The 19,084-nt window shown below is 58.8% G+C and overlaps 1 protein-coding gene across 3 annotated transcripts in view; it reads left to right on the plus strand.

The window, feature by feature from the left end:
• KCNJ12 (potassium inwardly rectifying channel subfamily J member 12) overlaps positions 1-18,588 on the plus strand; it is a 31,251-nt gene extending 12,663 nt beyond the window's left edge. For 2 of the 3 annotated variants that reach the window (XM_068908075.1, XM_068908076.1), the window contains exon 2: positions 12,722-16,234. In XM_068908075.1, the coding sequence (XP_068764176.1) occupies positions 12,880-14,169 (1,290 nt within the window). In that variant the 5' untranslated portion in view covers positions 12,722-12,879 and the 3' untranslated portion in view covers positions 14,170-16,234. Of the gene's footprint in view, positions 1-12,721 lie in introns of all 3 variants that reach the window. The other variant, XM_068908074.1, reaches the window with a different exon arrangement.
• Positions 18,589-19,084: the final 496 nt, after the last annotated feature.

Raw genomic sequence — 19,084 nt, forward strand, 5'->3', positions numbered from 1 at the left:
GTCAGGACTTTGCCCAAGGGCGTTCGAACCTCCCCAGCACAGGTATAAAACTTCCTGAAGGAACAATTTGCTGCAGAAATAGCGCTGATCTAGCTGAATCCGACTGTTCCGGGAGAACAGCCGGGACTGTGCTGAAGCCGTCTCTCCCGGTTGTTTCCAACTTGACCCTGCGACTTTGGGCAATGCAAAAACATTTCGCGAGGAAAAATCTGAACTGTCACCCTGTTATCCTCTGGCCTGGAACGGGACCCAATTTTGGAGTTTCTGGCCATAGCGAAGTATCGTTTTTCGATACCCACCTCCTTGGCCTGGAGGAATTTGCCTGAGCCAAAGGCAGGGACAACGCCAAGCCGTGTCCCCTGGGACAGCACCCCAAGGTCTGGGTGCATCGTGCCAAAGAGGTCCCCGGGGGCCCAGAGAGCAGCTCTACATCTGCTCAGCTGCTGGCAGGACCAAACAGCCTTTCCCCCAAATTGGAAGTGTATTAAAGAAAAAAAAAACAAACAAAACCCCCAAAAGGTCGGTAGCTGCGATGCCATCTGTGTCTGCAGCACGGCACAGCGGGGGTAAACGGCCCGCGCAGCACCTATGGGCACAGCTCAAGTAGGTGGTACAGCTCTTCCTCCTCCCTTCCTCCCCCTCGGAGAGCAATGTCCTGCTTCTCCTGGGAACAACATATCTCCTTGGCATCGCCCTCCTGGGAAGCCTTGATTTCTTTTCCAACTGTGGCTCTCCAGCATGTCTTGGATATTTTTTTCTCCCCGCAGTTCCCCCTCCCATTGATCCCAGCGGGGAAGCTGGCCAGAAAGGTCTCCTGCCGCCCCGGCTGGAGGGGCTGGGGGACCAGGGGGGAATGTGTTACCAATTCATTTGTTTTCCTTGATGGGGTTTCGAAAGGTGCTGGGCTGATCGTTCGGTTTGGAGTCTCAGGGGGGCAATTTCCCTGGCAGCATCCAAGTTGTGTCACCTCTCCGCTCGGCTCTGTGACGACAGTGTTGCTTTGAATTCTTCCAACTTAAAACTGATTTAAATGACGGTGAAGTTGGGGGGGTGGCGTGTGGGAGTCGAGCACTGAGCGCTATTCTTTTTCGGTTGGCATGTGCCTCCATAAAGACTTCTGCCTTTGGGATTTGCACAGAGCCGTGGTCCAGACCGGGCTCCGAAACGCAGCGGCGGTCTGCAAAGCTGCGGCAACGGGCTCTGCGGCCGCTTCCGAATTGGGAAAGTTGAAATGTGGTTGCAAGCCTGGCGCTGGCCATGCCGTGGCCCTGGCTCGTCGTTTCGGGGGCTGCAACCCCGGGCTGATCCCGGGGACGTCTCACGCGGGCAGGGGAACAGCAGCTGAGCCGCTTCGCGGTGCGCTTGGCGATAGCTTCAAAAGGCGAGAGGGTGCCGCGGCGAGGCGGGAGCCGAGCACCCGCCGCGGAGCCAGCCCGGCCACCGCCCCCGCTGCCGCACCGACAGCTCCGGCCCGATTGATTGAGCTCCGTCTAATTTGCCAGAGAGGTGGGGAGGTCAGGAAAAAGCAAAGTCTCGCTGCTTTTGTGAAAAATATGTGCCTGGGTAATGACTTCATGGGGAGAGAGGCTGCAGAGTGAGCCGGTCTTACAGCCGCGAAACCACAGGAGGTGAAGGGAGGGGGAGCGATCTTGCAAATGTCTCAGCCGCAGGGAAAGCTGAATTTGGTGGCTGTGATCGCTGAGGACACGCACCTCCGTAGGGAAGCAGGCGCCCTCCCCTCCAGCGCTCCCAGAACGCCTTGTTTGTTTAATTTTATCTCGCACGAGAAATTATGAACGGAAAAAAATAAAACCCGCCGTTTGGCTCAGCTGCAGCACAAAAAGCCCCAGCGGAGCCTGCGGAGCGCCGGGGACAGAAATCCGCGCCCCAGCGCAGGTATTTCCGCCGGGGTCTGCAGATCCGCGCTGAGCACTGGCAGCAGCGGAGCAGCCGGGAGCTCACCTTCGCGGGGGGATGCTGCTGCTTTTTTTCTTTCTTTCTTTCTTTCTTTCTTTTTTCCTGCATTATAAACCACCCCCCCAAGCTAGATGGCAAGGGGAGGCTCGTTGCCACCCACGGGGCGCTCTGCTCCCAAGGGCACCCTGCGCCTCTCTCCCGCTGATGCCCTGGCACCGCGGGGAGCCCGTTGGGCGTCCGAGGGGACCCTTTCCGCAGCATCCAGCCCGGATCTCGTTGCCCAGAGCACGGTACATCGGAGCTGGTGGCATCCCCCTCTCTGAGCCGAAAACCCCACGGTGACCACATCTCTGCGACAGGATGGGAGCCTTGCCGGGGCCCTGGTGCGGCAGCCTGGCCTGCCCAGCTGCTTCCGACCTGGGAGCTCGGCCAAGGTTGTGTTTTGGGGTGAAAAGTTGAGCTCTTTGCTTTGCAAGCCACCATCGAAACCCCGGTGCGGGCATGGCATGGCAGCGCTGGTCCGGCTGGATAGCGCGGAAGTGTTTGTGCTCTGCTTTCAACTCATTTTCATTGCTGTCATTAGCTTAAATTTCAGAGGGAGCCTGGCTTGGCATCAGATGATGACGTCCTTTAATTTAGCAAATGTAAAAACGGGACCTTTTCCAACTGGAGCGATTAGAAATGTTCTGCTCCGTTCTCCGTCCATGCCGCAAGCCGGGTGTCGGGCGCTGGCCGGCACCATCAGCCACCAAACTGCCCCCAGTGTGGCCACTCGAGCCAGCGCGGCCGAGGCTGAGACCTCCCGCACTCATCGCATGTGTGTGACGGCCCTTCATCCCGATTCCTGCCCTACTCCCTGAGCTCCCGGCTCCTGGGCTCTCGCAGGGATCTGCCGATGGTCCCAGCCTGGCAAACGGCCCCGACAGCCCCGGGGGCTGGAAGCGGGAGAGGAATTGGCTCTCGGGGCAGGGGGCGAGGGAGGCGCAGGTTCAAATCCTGCCCCGGGTGTAACACGCGTTTGCCCTGACAAGGGCCTTCGCCGCCACTGGGCTTGCGTATAATGGCGCGTGGTCCCCTAAGCTGCTTAATGAGGGTTAAGAGGCTAACGGGCTTATTACCAGCAATTATTTCCACAGCCCTGCAGGTGTCTCTGCAAACGGCAGGGCCCTGCGCCTGGGAGCATCCGGCAGTGTGGGCAGGGCTCCCGCCTAGCAGCTGGCCTTGGGTGCCACGAGACCGTCATTGCTCAGCTCGCTGCCCGAGCCAGACCTGTGGCTGTTTTCTGGGCGTTGCTGTACCCATTGCAACGACCCAGGCCGTGGTTTCGGCAGGAGAGGGGTGTCGGAGGAGGGGGAGGCCGGCCTGGGGACCCCCCCCCGCCACCCATCTGCCTCCGCGCTGCGACGGGCAAGCGCAGCATCCTGCGCAGGCAACGGCACGAGGCAGTCGCCTGGAGACGGCCGCCGCGGGTTGCCACGGCGACGCAGCCTTCGCCGCAGCATCCCTCCGACTCCGCCAGTTTGGCCAAAGTTGGGCAAAAGGCGACGGGCCGAGGAGGGAGCCGGCGTGGGGCGGAGGTGTGGGGAAACTGAGGCACGGCCGGCGGCGGTGGGAGGGCGGCGGCGTCGCTCGCGGCAGGGCGAGAGGCGCCCGCGAGGGGCTGGAGGAGGCTTTTGCCAGAGGAAAGCCTGGGGGCGGCGGCTGCCTGCGGCCTTGGGGAGGGTCGTCAGCGGTTTGCACTAACGAGCCGTCCCCGCACGAGCATCAAGCGTTCGATGGTCGCCATGGTGACGTCACCTGTCATCTTTTATTTAATGCACCGGGCGCTGGCGCGTGCCGGCACGGCGGGGAGCTGGGCGCAGCCCGGGGAGCTGCCTGTGCCCCGGGGGGGCTGAGCCGCCCCTCGGCGCCCCCATCCCAGCCCAAAACCTCGCAGGCGCGTGGGTCCCGCCGCCCCACCTCGCCGCTAATTATAAATGACAGATACGGCGGGTGCGGAGAGGTTATGCAACTTTGGCATTTGGAAAATTCTTGTTCCTTTCTTATCGACTATATAAATACCTTGAACGTGGGCCAGGCAGCACGGGGAGGAGGGCGATTAAAGGGGCTGCAGCCGGCGCCTGCGCGCGGGCCCCTCCTCGGCACCGTGCCTCAGTTTCCCCCACTGTCAGGTGCTCCAGGGACGGCTCGTTGCTGCAGGGTGACACCATGGCACCGGCAAGGCCCTGGACCCGGCGGCGGGGGGACGCAGCACAGGGGGGGCTGCACCCCTCGGCCGGGTGCGCGTGTTCGTGCCGCCTGCAAAGTCATCGCCCCGCGGGGACGTTCGTGCCCGGCCGGGGCTGCGTCGATAGGAGCACGCGTCATGCGCGGCGAAAGGTGGCCGGGGCGCCGTTGCGCAACTGGCGGCCGCTCGTCCTGACGCCACCGTCCCCTGCGCCGACAGCGGCATGTCACCGCGTCCCAACCTCCTCGACGGCAGCCGGCCGCCGCCGCCGGGGACGGAGCGCGGGGCCCCGACAGCAGCGGCACGGGCCGAAATCTTTCCTTGCAGGCGTTTTATTTTTGCTTGCCGGAGAACGGCTCGTGGAGACGCGCGTGCACGCGGGCGGGCGTTGCGCTGCCCTTGCTGCCCGCAGCCGCACGTGTGGGTTGTTTTGGGAGGGCTGGCCCAAAAAAGGGATTCTTGCCTTTTATTTTATGGCTTTGAAGCTGCTGCAGCAGGCAGCTTAAGGAAGGCACCCAGCAGCGACCTGGGCTTTGGAAACGGGCAGAGCAGAGACGACAGCTGGCCGCGGTTTGAACCTCGCTGTTTTAAAAGTGACCTTTTTCATGCCTGAGTCTCTCCGCCCGTGATGCCTGCAGCTCCAGGGCCCCTTAATGAAATGATGCACGAGAGCGTCTGGGGCTGGGGAAGAGAAAATAATGAGAATAGGGTTATTTTAAGTACTTCCAAGTCCACCTGGCGGACACCTTCCTAGTGATCCCGATGTGAGCAGGACTTCCCAGAAGAAGCCGCCGAGGGTGGCCGGGACGTGACTTGGTGCCTGGGCCGGGTGCAGAGGGCGCCCGGTGCCGGTCCCCCGAGGCGGCGAGCGAGGGAGGGTTAGCGGAGCGACCCGATCCCGCCGGCGTTACGTAACCCGTGCGCTGAGTCTCCAGCTCATCCGACAAAACGCTCCCTCGCGCCCCCCCCCCCCCATGCCCTGCGCTGCCTTTTTCGCCCTTGCATCTAGCTGTTGTTTTGGGTCATTTCTGCAACCTGGGGGCATCCAGCTCCCGAGCGAAGCCGGGCCAGGAGCAGAAGCACGGGACTCAGCCCGAGCCGGCGGCCTGCCAGTATCCCCGAGGAGGGAGGACTCCTCCGAGCGACCAAGGGAGCCCTCAGAGGATGAAAAGGGCACAGAAGCTCTTGAACTGGTGCGGGCAGAGCCCTGGGCGGGAGGCAGCAGCTCTGCAAAGGCCTCTTTCCTCTTGAAGGTACCAGGCAGTATCACGTGTGTGTTGGGGGGTGTTTTTCCTCCCTGACAGAAAATGAGGGTGATTTTTCTTCCTCCCTTGAGAAAGGCTTGAAGATGAGGGTGTTTTTGGGTCATAGCAGTCATTAAAATGTAGGTTCAAAGAACCAAGGTGTCGCCTTCAGCTGCTGATGGAATTGTTCAAGTCCAGTATCAGATGCCCAAGGTTTAAATTTATTGCATCCTCCCGGCTGGTCCTTTTCATCCTGAAAACCTCTGAAATCCCCTTCAAGCTGTTTCTCTCCCAGTACGTTGAGAAGAGCTACAGTAGGTCAAGCTTTCTACCACTTAGAAGACCCTCACTTGTGGCGCCTGTAATTTTGCTGCAATTACAACCCGGGCGGTAACTCTGGCCCCGGCTCGCGGGAACTCCCCAGGGCTGCAGTGCAGGACCAGAGGTCTCCGGTGCCAGGTCCTGCACATATAGGGAGCAGGAGAGGCTGTAACCTGAGCTTGGAGACAATTAGCCCGGACCGCAGTGTGCTGCGCGGGTCAGGTCCCCGTCGGCCAGCTGGGCGGGCGGGCGGGTGCCGAGCGGGGTGCTGGGGCCGGCACCGGCGCTGTGTTCACCTCGGCTCGGGAATCTGCGCCATCGCTGCGGCCGGACCGGTCTCGCACCGATTGCGGGGTGAGTAGGGCCGGGAGGGCAGGGTTGGGTGCGTGGCCCGAGCGTGGCGTGTCCTTCGGCCTCGTCGCCTTCCTCCTGATGTTTAGGGTTTTGCACCCTGCCGATGCCTTGATCCGCGGCAATGCCGAAGGGCTTTGGAAAAGCTGGGGGGCGGGATGCAACTCCGGCTGCCCTGGCACGGCCACCGAGCCGGGAATCTTGCTCAGGATGCTGGGAGAGAGGCTGTACTTCAAGCCAAGTGTCAAGGAAACACTAATGCCCAGGCAGAGCAGAGAGATCGGCGTCTTTAAAGCCCGAGAAAGGGTGGAGGATGCCCGCAGGAGGGGTAGCGCCAGCGCCGAGCCCGCGGCGCATGGCGCTGTAGCCCCGCTCGCGTCCCCCCTTCCTGGAAATGACGGCTCTGGGAGTCCCCGGCGGGGTCTCGCGCTGGCCCCGCTCCCCTCCGGGGTGAAAGCCGAAACGCCGCCGCAAAGGAACGGGCGGCCGGGCGGCGCGGAGCTCGGCGGCGGCGGCGGCTCGCAGCTCCACCTGCGCCGGCTGGCAGCCCCGGCGCTCCCAACCTGACGCACGGCGCGGCTTCCAGAAACGCGCAGGATAAACATTTCCCGGGCGCGGGCTCTGCCCACACAGGAGGTTTCCCTCTCGCTTGAGACACCGCTCCTTGGGAGACTTTTTTTTTTTTTTTTTTTGGGTGCAAACAGAGAAACGAGCCTGGGAGAAGCCTCCTTGGGGCTTTCTTCTACCTGGGGTTGGAGAAGCAGCGATGGGGAGACGGCCTGGCCTGGGAGAGCAGGCGCGCGCCGCCGGGGCAAGCCGAGAAATGCGCCTCCAAGACATTTGCCCTTCGGGTCCTGCTTTTCCCTTCCTTCCCACGGTGCTTTTTAGCTGCCGGTGATGCCCCCGGGCCCTTCCACCCTGGGCTTTCGGCACGGGCCGATCGGGAACAGACCGTCCCCCGGTGAGACCCGACGTCAACGGGGAGCGGGTTTCCAAAGCCCGGGGCGATGGCACGACCTCGCTGGCGGCCGGCAGGGAGGGAGCGCGCAGGGCGGGTGGAGAGACCCCTCCAAGGGCATCACCTGAAAATACCCTCTGACCCGCACGGTCCGGGGACAAGACCTGTTTTTGGGATGCGGGAGCCGCAAATCCCATCTGGGGGGGGTTTGCGGCTGTCCTCCAAACTGACCCCGTAGCCAGCTCTGTTTCTCCTCCCCGTGCTGGACATCTCCATCTCTGCCGTCGCCATCCCGGGTGCTCCCAGGACGGCCCGGTCCTCTGCAGACCTTCGAGGGTGGCCATCGCAGAGAGGGGCCCGGCGCCTCCCTGGCATGACCTGGTTTCCCAGCCTCCAGCCGGGTGAGGGCTGCCGAGCCGGGATGCCCAGAGCCGCGGGGCGGCCAGGAGAGCCGCTCCGACGTGGCCCCGCGTGATGCTTCGGGACAAATCCTGCAGGGTGCAGGGTGAGCAGCCCGTCCGGGGGGCTGGGCGGGCGTCAGCAGGCTGGGAAACCTCCCTTCCCCCTCGCTAAATCCCTTCCCCAGCGCAGGACAGTAGGTTACGGGACTCGCCCGGAGGTTGGATTTAAGGAGATTACAACTTCTCCCCCCGGATAATCTAGAAATTCAATTAAAACTCTCGGTCTCTCTGCTGGGCGGCAGCAGGGCCCCGGGGCACCCTGCGCCCCGCAGCCATGGCCGGCGAGCGCCGCCGAGCCCCCCCGGGTGGGCGGGCGCCAGGTAAGGGCAGACCCCCACCCTGGGGACCCGCTGCCGTGGGGGGGCGAGGTGCCAGGGTATAGAGGGGGGTGAAGCGGGGCAGCCGGCGGGGCTGGATGGGGACCCCGGGGTGCTCGTGCCTCCCGCAGGGCATCGCTGCTCCGGATGGAGGGGTCTTTCCCGGGGCTGCTCTAAATATCTCCACAAATCCGGGGCGGATTTAGAGCTTTTAGGGCGCTTAAGCCAGAGCCCGTCACCCCAAGCGGTGCCTGGACGCGGCACGTGGCCCTTTTCTCCCTCCGGATCCCGCGGCGGAGGCTGGCGGCCGGGGTGCCGCGCGGGGAGGCGATTCGGTACCCGCATCCCTGCCGCAACTGAGCAGCTTCCCGTTATTCCTGCCCCGGCGGGAGAGCCTCCCGCTGCCCTCTCCGGCAGCGCAGGGGAAGGAGGGGGCCATTCGTCTTCCCGACTCCGTCGGGGCCCGGCCCGCGTCGTGTCGCGTCCCGTCGGCCGCTGATTTATTGGAAGCGCGCAGACCCGAAGTGTCGCCGGGAGTGAGTTATCCGGCTAGCAGAGCTCCCCTCGGCACAGCTCCCACCCGATGTCCCGGCTGGGGGGGGGGGGGGGCCGGTTTGGTGGCCTCTCCATCGAGCCGGGGTGAGGGGGAGCTTCGCGCCGGATGGGGCCAGATTCGGCCAAACGCCCTGATTTCCCGCATGGTTCCCAGTGTGGCGGACGCGGAGCGAGACGGGGCCCAAGGCTGGAGGCCCCGCTGCCCCTCCGCCCCCCCGAAACGCCGTCCTGCCGCTCGCCGGCCCTCCCGAGGTGCAGGGAAAGGTGCGACGATAAATCACGTCGGCGCGTTCAGAGCTAACGGCCTCCAGTGCACTCAGCGCGTTTTTCCCAGCGCTCGCGGCGCTCGGCAGATTGCTGCAACATTTAAGGCCCTTTTAAAAAAATAAATAAAATTAGCAGTGCAGTCGGCGGCTTGCTTTCGCCGCTCGGGCTCTCTGCGGGAAAGCGCTCCGCTGGGGAGTCGTGCTGCTGCAGTTTAGCGGCAGGAGCCGTCGCCGCCAAGGCAGCTCCTCAGCCGCTCGGTCCGCGGCACCGCCGGGCTGGGGGCAGCGGGGAGCCGGGGGCGATGCTCCCCCGAGGCGGCGGGGTGCTCCGAGCTCTTCGCCCGCCCGTCCGCTCCGCACGCGGGGCACGGACGGCAGGCGACAGCCGACGCGTCGGGTTTGCGCCCAGGAGGTGCGCGGGCAGCAAGCGGGGTGCACATCTTGGGGAGGGAGGTAGGGGCGGCCCGCGGGGCCCCCTTGGGCCGGCGGAGCCCGACCCGCTCCAAGCCTCCCGCGGCGGCAGTTTGGGGCTGTCGCCTGAAAACCAGAACGGCGCCAGCAGCGCAGCTCTCCGCGAGCTCAGGAAACTGCGCTGAGTAAAGGAGGAGCCGCAGGCAGCGGCGTGGTGCGCCGGGGGGGGGGCCGCGCTGCCGGCCGCTGCCCCCGCCGCCGCCGCCGCCGCCGGGAGGGGAGGCTCCGCCGCGGGGCCGGGGCCGGGGCCGCCGCCGGGAGGGGAGGCTGCGCCGCGGGGCCGGGGCCGGGGCCGGGGTCGCCGCCGGGAGGGGAGGCTGCGCCGCGGGGCCGGGGTCGCCGCCGGGAGGGGAGGCTCCGCCGCGGGGCCGGGGCCGGGGTCGCCGCCGGGAGGGGAGGCTGCGCCGCGGGGCCGGGGCCGGGGCCGCCGGCGGTCGTTGCCCTCGCGGGCCCTTCCCCGCCTGCCGTCCGGGCAGCGCCGGTAGAGCGAAGCCTGGACAACGCGGGATGAGAGGAGGCAGTCAGAACAGGTGGAGGGAGAGAGGAAGGAGGGAGAGAGAGAGCAAGACGGAAGGAAGGAAAGGAAGGAAAGGAAGAAAGAAAAAGGAAGGAAAGAAAGAGAAACAGGAAGGAAAGAGAAAGGAAGGTAGGAAGGAAAGAAGGAGAGAGAAAGAAAGAAAAGAAAAGAGAAGAAGGAAGGAAGGAAGGAGAGAGAAATAAGGAAAGAAGGAAGGAAGGAAAGAAAGAAAAAGGAAGGAAGAAAAGAAAGAAGGAAGGAGAGAAAAAGAGAAAGAAAAAGAAAAAGAAGAAAAGAAAGAAGAAAGAAGGAAGGAAGAGAGGAAGGACCAAAAGAAGGACACAAATAAGGAAAGAAGGAAGGAAGGAAAGAAAGAAAAAAGAAAAAGGGAGGAAGAAAAAAGAAAAAGGAAGGAAGGAAGGAGAAAGAGAAAAAAGAAAGGAAAAGAAAAGAAAAAAGAGAAGAGAAGAGAAGAGGAAGAGAAGAGAAGAGAAGAGAAGAGAAAAGAGAAAAGAAAAGAAAAGAAAAGAAAAGAAAAGAAAAGAAAAGAAAAGAAAAGAAAAGAAAAGAAAAGAAAAGAAAAGAAGAAAAGAAAAGAAAGGGAAAGGAAAGGAAAAGGAAGGAAGAGAGAGGAAGGAAGGAAAAGATAAAGGAAGAAGTAGGCAAGAGAGGAGGGAAGGAAGGTGAGAAGGAGGGAAGGATGGAGGGAGCGAAGGAGAGAGGGAATGAAGAGGGAAGGGAGTGATGCTGCTGACGGGGGCCCTGGGGCTCCCGCGGAGCGTCAGCCGGGGTGAGCGCAGCTCGCTGCCTGCAGAGTCATCCCGGGCGCGTCCACCCTCCCAGCACGGTTAATCCAGACCCCGGCTAATCCTCCCGCAGGTCACCGGGAGCTCATTGCGTTTTATTCACTTCTCAAATGCATGTAGAATTAATTAAAAAAAAAAAAAAAAGCAAGAGCAAATTCATCCAGTGGCGAAACCGTTCGGTGCATTCCTGCGCGTGTGCCTGCGAGGCTGTGGGGAGAGCAGGACAAGGGCGGTGCAAAAGCAGACGGGCTTCATCTTACTCTAAATGCTCAGCTTTCATTAAAAAAGAGGGAGAGAAAGCCTAAATAAACCTAGGCACTGCGGTTATGAGGAAAACTTGGGACAGGTGACTCAGGTGGGGTTTGTCAGTCTGAGTCTGCCGGCAGCCTGAGATGTTAGCTCTGCAATGCGACCTGCCAAGTCCTTTCTGACTTCCAGCAACAAAGATGGGGGGTTAAATATTACCTGTTAATGCTTATTTTACTCTTCACCATGGCCTGTAAGGAAGGAGAGGAAGTCGCTGGCTGAGACGTGTGCGATCTGGGCCAAGCAACCCTAGTTGGGCACAAACAATTGCTCGGTCGGTCTCCTGACACACCAAAAAATAATAGTGGAGCTTAAAAAAATAGCATTTGGGCTAAAAATGTAACATTGCATCTGGATATGGAAATATGTTGTTTGATGTATAAGATGGCTTTTTCAGGGCCGGGGCAGTTTGGGCACTGGGGGAATTTGTTAGCGCCGCTGATTGCGGTGCTGGACTTGCAGGGAGACACCAAAGTGGGACCCAGGTGGGATCAGGCAGGACTTATGTAAGAGGAAATCCATGGTGCCACGGCTAGCTGGGCTGATGGAGCTCGGGGCAGGCCGTGGCCGGCAATGCTCCCCCGGCGATGGTGTGGGGCCTGCCACCCGCCCCCGGGCCTCCGTGTAATGGAAAGGGCGCGCTTGTCGCCGCCTGTCCCCAGGCTCTCGAGCTGATTGCAGGAATCGACCTCATCGACCGGGGCAGCAGGAACGAAACAGCGCATACAGCCCGGCAGCGGGTCTCTGCGACGCCGCGAGGCACGATCCGGGCACCTCCACGGATGGGGAGGTCACGGGGGGTCTGCACCGTCGGCCCAGCGCATGTCTCACGGCTGGCAGCACGCGGCGCAGGGCGGATCGATGGTTTGATGCCACGTGACAAATCCCATGATGTTAAATAATCGGACGAGAAATGGCACGGGGTGATTTTGGGAGCGTGGAAGCTCTCTGGGGTACTTGGGATGTGGCCACGTGGTTTCTCTGCAGCCTGATGCAGCCCCGCTTGCAATATCCTCCGGAGGTGCTGAAGGGGGGCCCAGCACCCTGGCAGGATGTAGCTAGGAGCCTCTGCATGCTGGAGACCTCAGCAGAGCCCTCCTGCTCTGGGGAAGCTCCCCCACCTCGGGCCACCTTGCCCGTGGCCACACTGCCCCCACCGCTCCCCCAGGCACACCGAGGCTAGATCCATGACCTTGCAGCTGGGCCATTGAGAAGGCACCAGAACAGCTCCTCGTTCCCCAGCTGCAGTGCTCCCATCATACGACTTGGGCAGCAAAACACATCTGTGACCATAGGCGGCCACATTTCCCAATGGATGCGTTGGGAAAGTTGCTCCCTGTGGCATCTGCTCCAGGCGAGTGCCTTCCAGAGGCCGTCTCCAACCAGCCACACGTTGGCCGTGTCCTCTCCCATCCCCGGGCCTGGGGACGGAGGTTAAATCCACATCGCTCTGTGGTTTCCCTGGGCCCCAGAAGAGCTGGTGCTCGGGAGGTCGGGCGATCGCTGCTGTGATGTGCTGGGCAGCGGTCCATCTGGCACAGGCAATGTGAACTGATGGAGCCGGTTTCAGGCATACCTTTATTAATATCCCTGCACGGAGGAAGGAGCGTGGCCTGTCCTTTCTGCTTTCCTCTGCGGCAGCCCAACCCCAGAGACTCCGCTCCGAAAGCAGAGCTCATGAGAAAAGCACAGGGAAGCAATCTTCAAAGGCTCCAGCTCAACGCAAGGTTTTGAATCCGCTGCTGTCGGTCAGGTTCTCAGAAATGCTGGTTTGCTCACGCACTTTGTAGAATGAAAGAACAAACTCTAGGACCTCGTCCTGTCTTGTTTGTAGTTCTTTAGGAATCGCCTTGGCATAGGAGTGAGAGCAAGGGGAGCAGGGGGGATCCTCACTCAGCCGCCTACCCCACTGGGCCCACAGCCAAGCACCCCCTCGTGCCCCTTCGCCGTGCCCAGGGTTCGCGTGGGAAAGGTGACGGCCATGTCTTTGTTTTCTCATTGCAGAGCCTCTCACGGGATCCGCTTGGTGACGCTGCGGCCCAGACGTGGAAGCTTGGGACTTCTCTTCCACCGCAACAGAATTTGGGGGGTGGGCAGGGGTGGGCCAGGGGGACGCTGGGAATCAGAAGACCTTTTTCCTTCACCGTGGGCTTGGCTCAGGGATGACTGCAGGCCGAGTCAACCCTTACAGCATAGTGTCCTCTGAGGAAGACGGGCTGAGGTTGACCACCATGCCAGGTATCAACGGCTTTGGCAATGGGAAAATCCACACCCGGAGGAAATGCAGGAATAGGTTTGTAAAGAAGAACGGCCAGTGCAATGTGGAGTTCACCAACATGGATGACAAGCCTCAAAGGTACATTGCAGACATGTTCACCACATGTGTTGACATTCGCTGGAGATATATGCTATTGCTCTTCTCCCTGGCATTTTTGGTGTCCTGGTTATTGTTTGGCCTGATTTTCTGGCTAATTGCACTCATTCATGGAGATCTAGAAAACCCAGGTGGAGACGATACTTTCAAGCCTTGTGTTCTGCAAGTCAATGGCTTTGTGGCTGCTTTTCTGTTCTCCATCGAGACCCAAACAACCATTGGTTATGGATTCCGCTGCGTGACGGAGGAGTGCCCGCTCGCCGTCTTCATGGTGGTCGTTCAGTCCATCGTGGGATGTATAATAGACTCTTTCATGATTGGTGCAATAATGGCAAAGATGGCCAGGCCCAAAAAACGGGCCCAGACATTACTTTTCAGCCATAACGCAGTTGTGGCAATGAGAGATGGAAAACTCTGCCTGATGTGGAGAGTTGGGAACCTCCGGAAAAGCCACATAGTAGAAGCCCATGTACGAGCTCAGCTAATTAAGCCCAGGATCACAGAAGAAGGGGAATACATACCACTCGACCAAATAGACATCGATGTGGGGTTTGATAAAGGCTTGGACCGTATCTTCTTGGTGTCGCCCATTACCATTCTCCACGAGATCAACGAAGACAGCCCGTTGTTCGGGATCAGCCGCCAGGACTTGGAGACGGACGACTTTGAGATCGTGGTCATCCTTGAAGGCATGGTAGAAGCCACTGCCATGACAACGCAAGCTCGGAGCTCCTACCTGGCCAGCGAGATCCTGTGGGGCCACCGCTTTGAGCCTGTTTTGTTTGAGGAGAAAAACCAGTACAAAGTAGACTATTCCCACTTCCACAAAACCTACGAGGTCCCGTCCACCCCCCGCTGCAGCGCCAAGGACTTGGTGGAGAACAAATTCCTGCTGCCTAGCACCAACTCCTTCTGCTACGAGAACGAGCTGGCCTTCATGAGCCGCGACGAAGAAGAGGAAGACGATGACAGCAGGGGTTTAGACGACCTGAGCCCGGACAACAGGCACGAATTTGATAGGCTTCAAGCTACAATAGCGTTGGATCAGAGGTCGTACAGGAGGGAGTCAGAAATATGACTCTCGGTCCTTTCACTAACTTTTCCGAGGGTATTTTTTTCCTCCTCTAATCTCTTCCCCTACCACCCGCTCAAATTATGCAGAACAATGCAAGTGCCATAGGAATGCTTGAGAAATTAGTATTGTTCTTAGTTTTAAGTTTCATTGCAATAACCACTGGCCGGTCTGCAGGAGGGAACGGTGGCAGGCCACAGGGCGTTTCGAACTTGCGGCGTCTGCGCAGCGACTAGCAGACGTCCCGGGGCGGTTCGATCTGGCGGGAGCGGAGAGAGGAGAGGCCGCGGGTGACGTGCGCGGGTGGGTGCTCGTCCCGCGAGGGGGCTGCAGGGCTTTGCTTTCCCCCAGGGAAAAAATGGGAGCCGTTTTTTTGGAGCTGAGCACTGCGAGATCCAAAAAGAGGAAATGTCAGGAAACAAATCTTTCTCGCTCTCTTTCTTTTTTCCTTTTTTCCTTTTTTTTGATTTTTTTTCTTTTTTAACTAAGCAACAACAACAACAACAAATTGTTCCTTCCGGCAGGCAGTACGATTCGGTTGCACAAGAACAACACTTGAAATAACATGCAAAATTAACTTACTTCTTTTTAATTTGGGAAAAGTGGGGAGGGAGACAAGAGGGTTTTTAATTTTTTCAACATAACATTTGGGAGACTGTTTACCAAAATAATAATAATAATAATAACAATAACAACAACAATAATAATAATATTAAATCTGAAAGAAGTGATTCAGTATTTTTTAAAAATGAACAAGGGAATGAATAAGCTACTCGAGTCCTTTGAGGGGGTGTAGGCCAGATGCAAGAGCTAGAGGCCAAGACTTCATCCAATTTGTTTTTTTTTTTTCCGCCAGTGCAGCTTCATAGGCAGAGAGCGGACGTAAGTGGCTGGAGAGCCGTGGCAGCGAAAGCGAGTAGCATAATTACTGGCAAAGTAGCTAATAAGGAAAAGCCAGACAGCGATAGAAAGAATCATTGTAAACACAATAATTAGCCAATTTCTGGAAATATTTGTCCTCAGGGTGGAAATAGGGTCTGCAGTGTCAGCCGCTGAAGTGCCGGACCTTCCCCAGCATCTCCAATGGGCAATTCATAAGTTTCACCGTGGCTAAACTGAAATAACAAAAAGCACAAAAGAACAGTCGTGAAAGCTCTGAAATCTGGGGATTTTCCCAGTGTCCAAACCGATTTGGTGTTTTCCCCTTGAACAATTCAGGCGTTTCAAACGTGGAAATCCACGGGAAGTTGGTCTGACTCGCTCGCGTTTCTTGCAGCGCAGCCCGGCCCCACGCAGCCGTTGCCGCGCCAGGCTGGCGTTTATGACTTACCCATTCATTTCGGAATTAAATCACTGCAGAGTCCCACTTCAGAGGCAGGCGCTTTCCCGAAAAACCACCGAGGCCGGTCGAGGAAACCTCCCCCCCACCCCAAGTCTCGCGCATCAACCCGCCCTCGCGTCCCGACCTCCAGGTGGATCGTGCCTTAGAGACGCACAGCGGCCCCGCTGCCCCCGGCCGGCCCCGTCCCCGTCCCCGTCCCTGTCCCCGTCCCCGTCCCGGTCCCTCTGCCACCTCCCGCGTCCCGCGCTGGGGACGGGCAAGGAGCGGGGCCGCTCTGCGGGCGCTGCAGGCTGCCGCTGGTCGCACGCCGTTTTGCGTTTTGCTTTCCCGCGAGGCAGCCCTGGGGCGCCCGGGGATTTCGGGGACGGGCGATAATTCGCCCGGGGCTTCGTGCAAGCCCCGAGGTTACATCTCTGCAGCGGTTTCTTCTCGTGCTTCCCCGCTCCTTTAGCTGCTGCGTTAATTGCCGAAACCCCGCGCTGCCCAGCAAGGTGGCTCTTTAATTTTTTGGCTAAAAAAATGTTGGCGCCGGTGGGGAGCAGGCCGTTTCTGCAGGGTAAATCCCAGCCTTCCAGCGCCAGGGGCTGCTGCAGCCGTCCCGCCGGCCGGGGTGCCAGCTCCGTCCTCCCCGCGGACTGGTGCCACGCCGCCGCCGAGATGCCCCCAGCGAGGGACAGTTTTGGCACCCGCTTTTCGCCCGACGGGGTCCAGGTGGGGAGGGGAGGGCAGCGGATTGGGGAGGGGGGGGCAGAGAGATTTTGTGTGCGCACTACTTATTTATTTTTTTAAAAAAAGACGCTTTTAAGTGGTTTTAGGTTCTTTTAAATAAATAATAATTTTTAAAAAAAAGGTGCACATCTTGCTGCTGTAGGGTTCTCAGAGGGTTAATTTCTTTATATATATATATATATATATATATATATATATCACAGTAAATATTTGTATAAAAATGAAAGATAACTAGAGATGTCTTTAAGTAAATTATTGCTTAAAAAAAAATTGTATGATTGTACAGTGTTACCTGGGAGAATAGAATAATATATACAGATGTATTTTTAAACTACTGTGTAGGAGGATGGGAATGGGGTTGGGGGAGAGCCCGCGGCCGGCACAGGGAGTTGAATTTTGGACCCTCCCCAAACGCTGTTCCCGCACCCCCTCCCCAACCCCGGTAGAGAAGACGTAGCTCTGGCGAGTCGTCTTATATATACTGTATAGTCCTAGACATGGAACATGCTGTTACATAATGTATAAATATTATTTTTGCCTACCTGTGAGTGCTCTAAGCTACTGATCTTTTTACTGCCATCAGGGATTGTTAGAAACCCAGTCGGTTTCCTTTCAGCAACTAATTGGTAGTTTTATCACATTAATTTTCAAAGGTGGGGGAGGGGGAATAGAAGGCAAACAAGAAGCCAAAAAGTCGCGTTTGTTCGGTGGCTGGCTCCTGGGGAGGAGGAGGATGGGGACAGGGCTGCTGTAAGGGTGAGAAACTCTTTTTGGAGGGGTTTTGGCCCTCAGAAAGGGTGGCCAAGCGCGGGCGGCTCTGCGTGGGTCGGTGGCGGGCACGAAGGGCGTCCGGAGTGGAGCGAAGGGAGACGTCTCCCGGCAAAGCGGCTGCTGGCCATTTCCTGGGAGCCAAGGCTGTGCTCTATGTGGGGTTAACGCTGGCGTTACACTTGATCCTTGGAGGATCGCAGGCGTCCGAGGAAGGAAAGACCCGCTAATCCTCTTGGCCAGCGTCCCGCCGGGGTGCCCGCAGCCGGGGCTCAGGCCAACGCGGGCGCCTCCGCGGGGAACCGGGGCCGGGGGGCTGCGCCGGCTTCTGCTCTCGCTCTCCCGTCACCCAACAAGGCTGCACAAGGGAAAGCAGAAAGTGTCCGCATCCCCCAGCGGCCTCAAATCACTGCTTCGGAAGAGCATCCTTCGCCTCCGCCCCGAGGCTTGCAGAAACACTCGGGCGCAGCCAGCCGCGGGAAATTCGCGCCTCCCTTTCCCGCGCCGCTGACCGGGCTGAGCCGAACCAGGCCTGGCTCCTGCGCGCCCCGGGTCGGATCAGGGTGCGGGCCAGCTTGTCCCAGGTGACGGGTCGGACAGCGAGCTCGGCTGCTGCCTGCCTCCGGGGACGGGAACCGTCAAGAGGAGCCTTAGTGTCTCATAACAAACCTAGTGCACTTAGTCTTTAGGGCTGGGACAATCACTCAGCGCTTAACCTTTTGCGAGTCGGTGCCTGCTTGACCTTCAAACCTTTTGTAGGAAATGAATTCAGAGCCACCTTTTCTATCTTTAATAAGGCAGAACAAATACATTTATTTTTAAACCCTCCTGCTCTTTCCTTTTCCCTTGTGCTGACAACCAAAAGAGTCCCCACCCCAGCCCCGCTCCTTTTCGCACGTGGAAATGCAGAGCTGCCAGGGTGCGCGACGGCCGTCCTGGCTGGAGCCTGCTCTCCCACCCCTCCGAATTCAGGGATGCTGCCACGGGGGCGGGGGTGGGGGGGTGCCCAGGGCTGGATCCAGCCGCGTGACAAACGAACCGGTGTCCAGAGGGGACGTGGGGCAGCGCACAGCCCGGCTTAGCCTGCTGCCTCACCGAGCTCGGGAAAGCCCTGCAGCCCCCGGCAGCTGCGCACATCTGTCCCAGGGCTGTGTGGGCTGTGGCACGTCGGTCGCCCGTCCTTCTTCCTGCACCAAAACCCGCCTCGGTGCTTCCTTGGGCTGGGCTTCGGCAGTGCCGCTCCTCAGGGGTGTAGCGCTGGGAACGCGGGACCCGTGACCAGTTTACATGGGCCAGTTGGCAACTGGGAGCGCTGGTCTCCTGGAGGTAAAATGCAGCAGTGACAGGGTGCATCCGCCGGGATGATGGCGACATGCAGCGGGTAGAGACGCTGGTGGATGCAGTGGAAGTATCTGTACCTTTTCCACCTCTGGTGTTTCTCTGTCTCATTGCACATATATTTGAGATATATGTGACAATGTGTATATATATTTGTAAAATGTATTTCAAATGACGAAACTGGCCAATTTTATGTTATTTTAAATATATTATATATATTATATATAAGAGCCTCCAAAAGATATAAATAGCCTAGAGAAAATAATATAAATATGTAATAAATGTATTTTGATCTATTTAAAATATCTCGAGTCATGCCGTATATTTTAAAGGCCATAGGAAGGTGTCTGGCCATAGTGTATTTTGAGTGTTTCGCAGGCTGTCATTTGGCACACGTATAATCGCGACGCGCAGCAAGCTTTGAGCGAGACTCCTGGCCTGCGGTAACCTGATCGGCTCCCGCTGGGGACCGCGCTGCCACGGCTCAGCGATGCAGGGCGGCTGAGGATGGGAAAACGTGTCTCGAGCTCGGGCAGAAGCAGGCCAGTCATCCGAGACCGCCCGACAAATCTTCCCGAGCCACCTTCATCGCCCTTGGGCTCCACGAGGATCTATTTCCTAAGGGCTTTGCCTCCTCCAGGAACGCCACGCGGCATCCAAGTCACAGCTTAAAGGTCTTTAATGGTACGCCCCGGCCAAAGGAAAACAGAGCACGTGCGTCGGCCGCTATCTACGGAGAGGTTA

This window comes from Struthio camelus, chromosome 15, assembly GCF_040807025.1.
Source record: "Struthio camelus isolate bStrCam1 chromosome 15, bStrCam1.hap1, whole genome shotgun sequence".
Classification (NCBI taxonomy): Eukaryota; Metazoa; Chordata; class Aves; order Struthioniformes; family Struthionidae; genus Struthio; species Struthio camelus.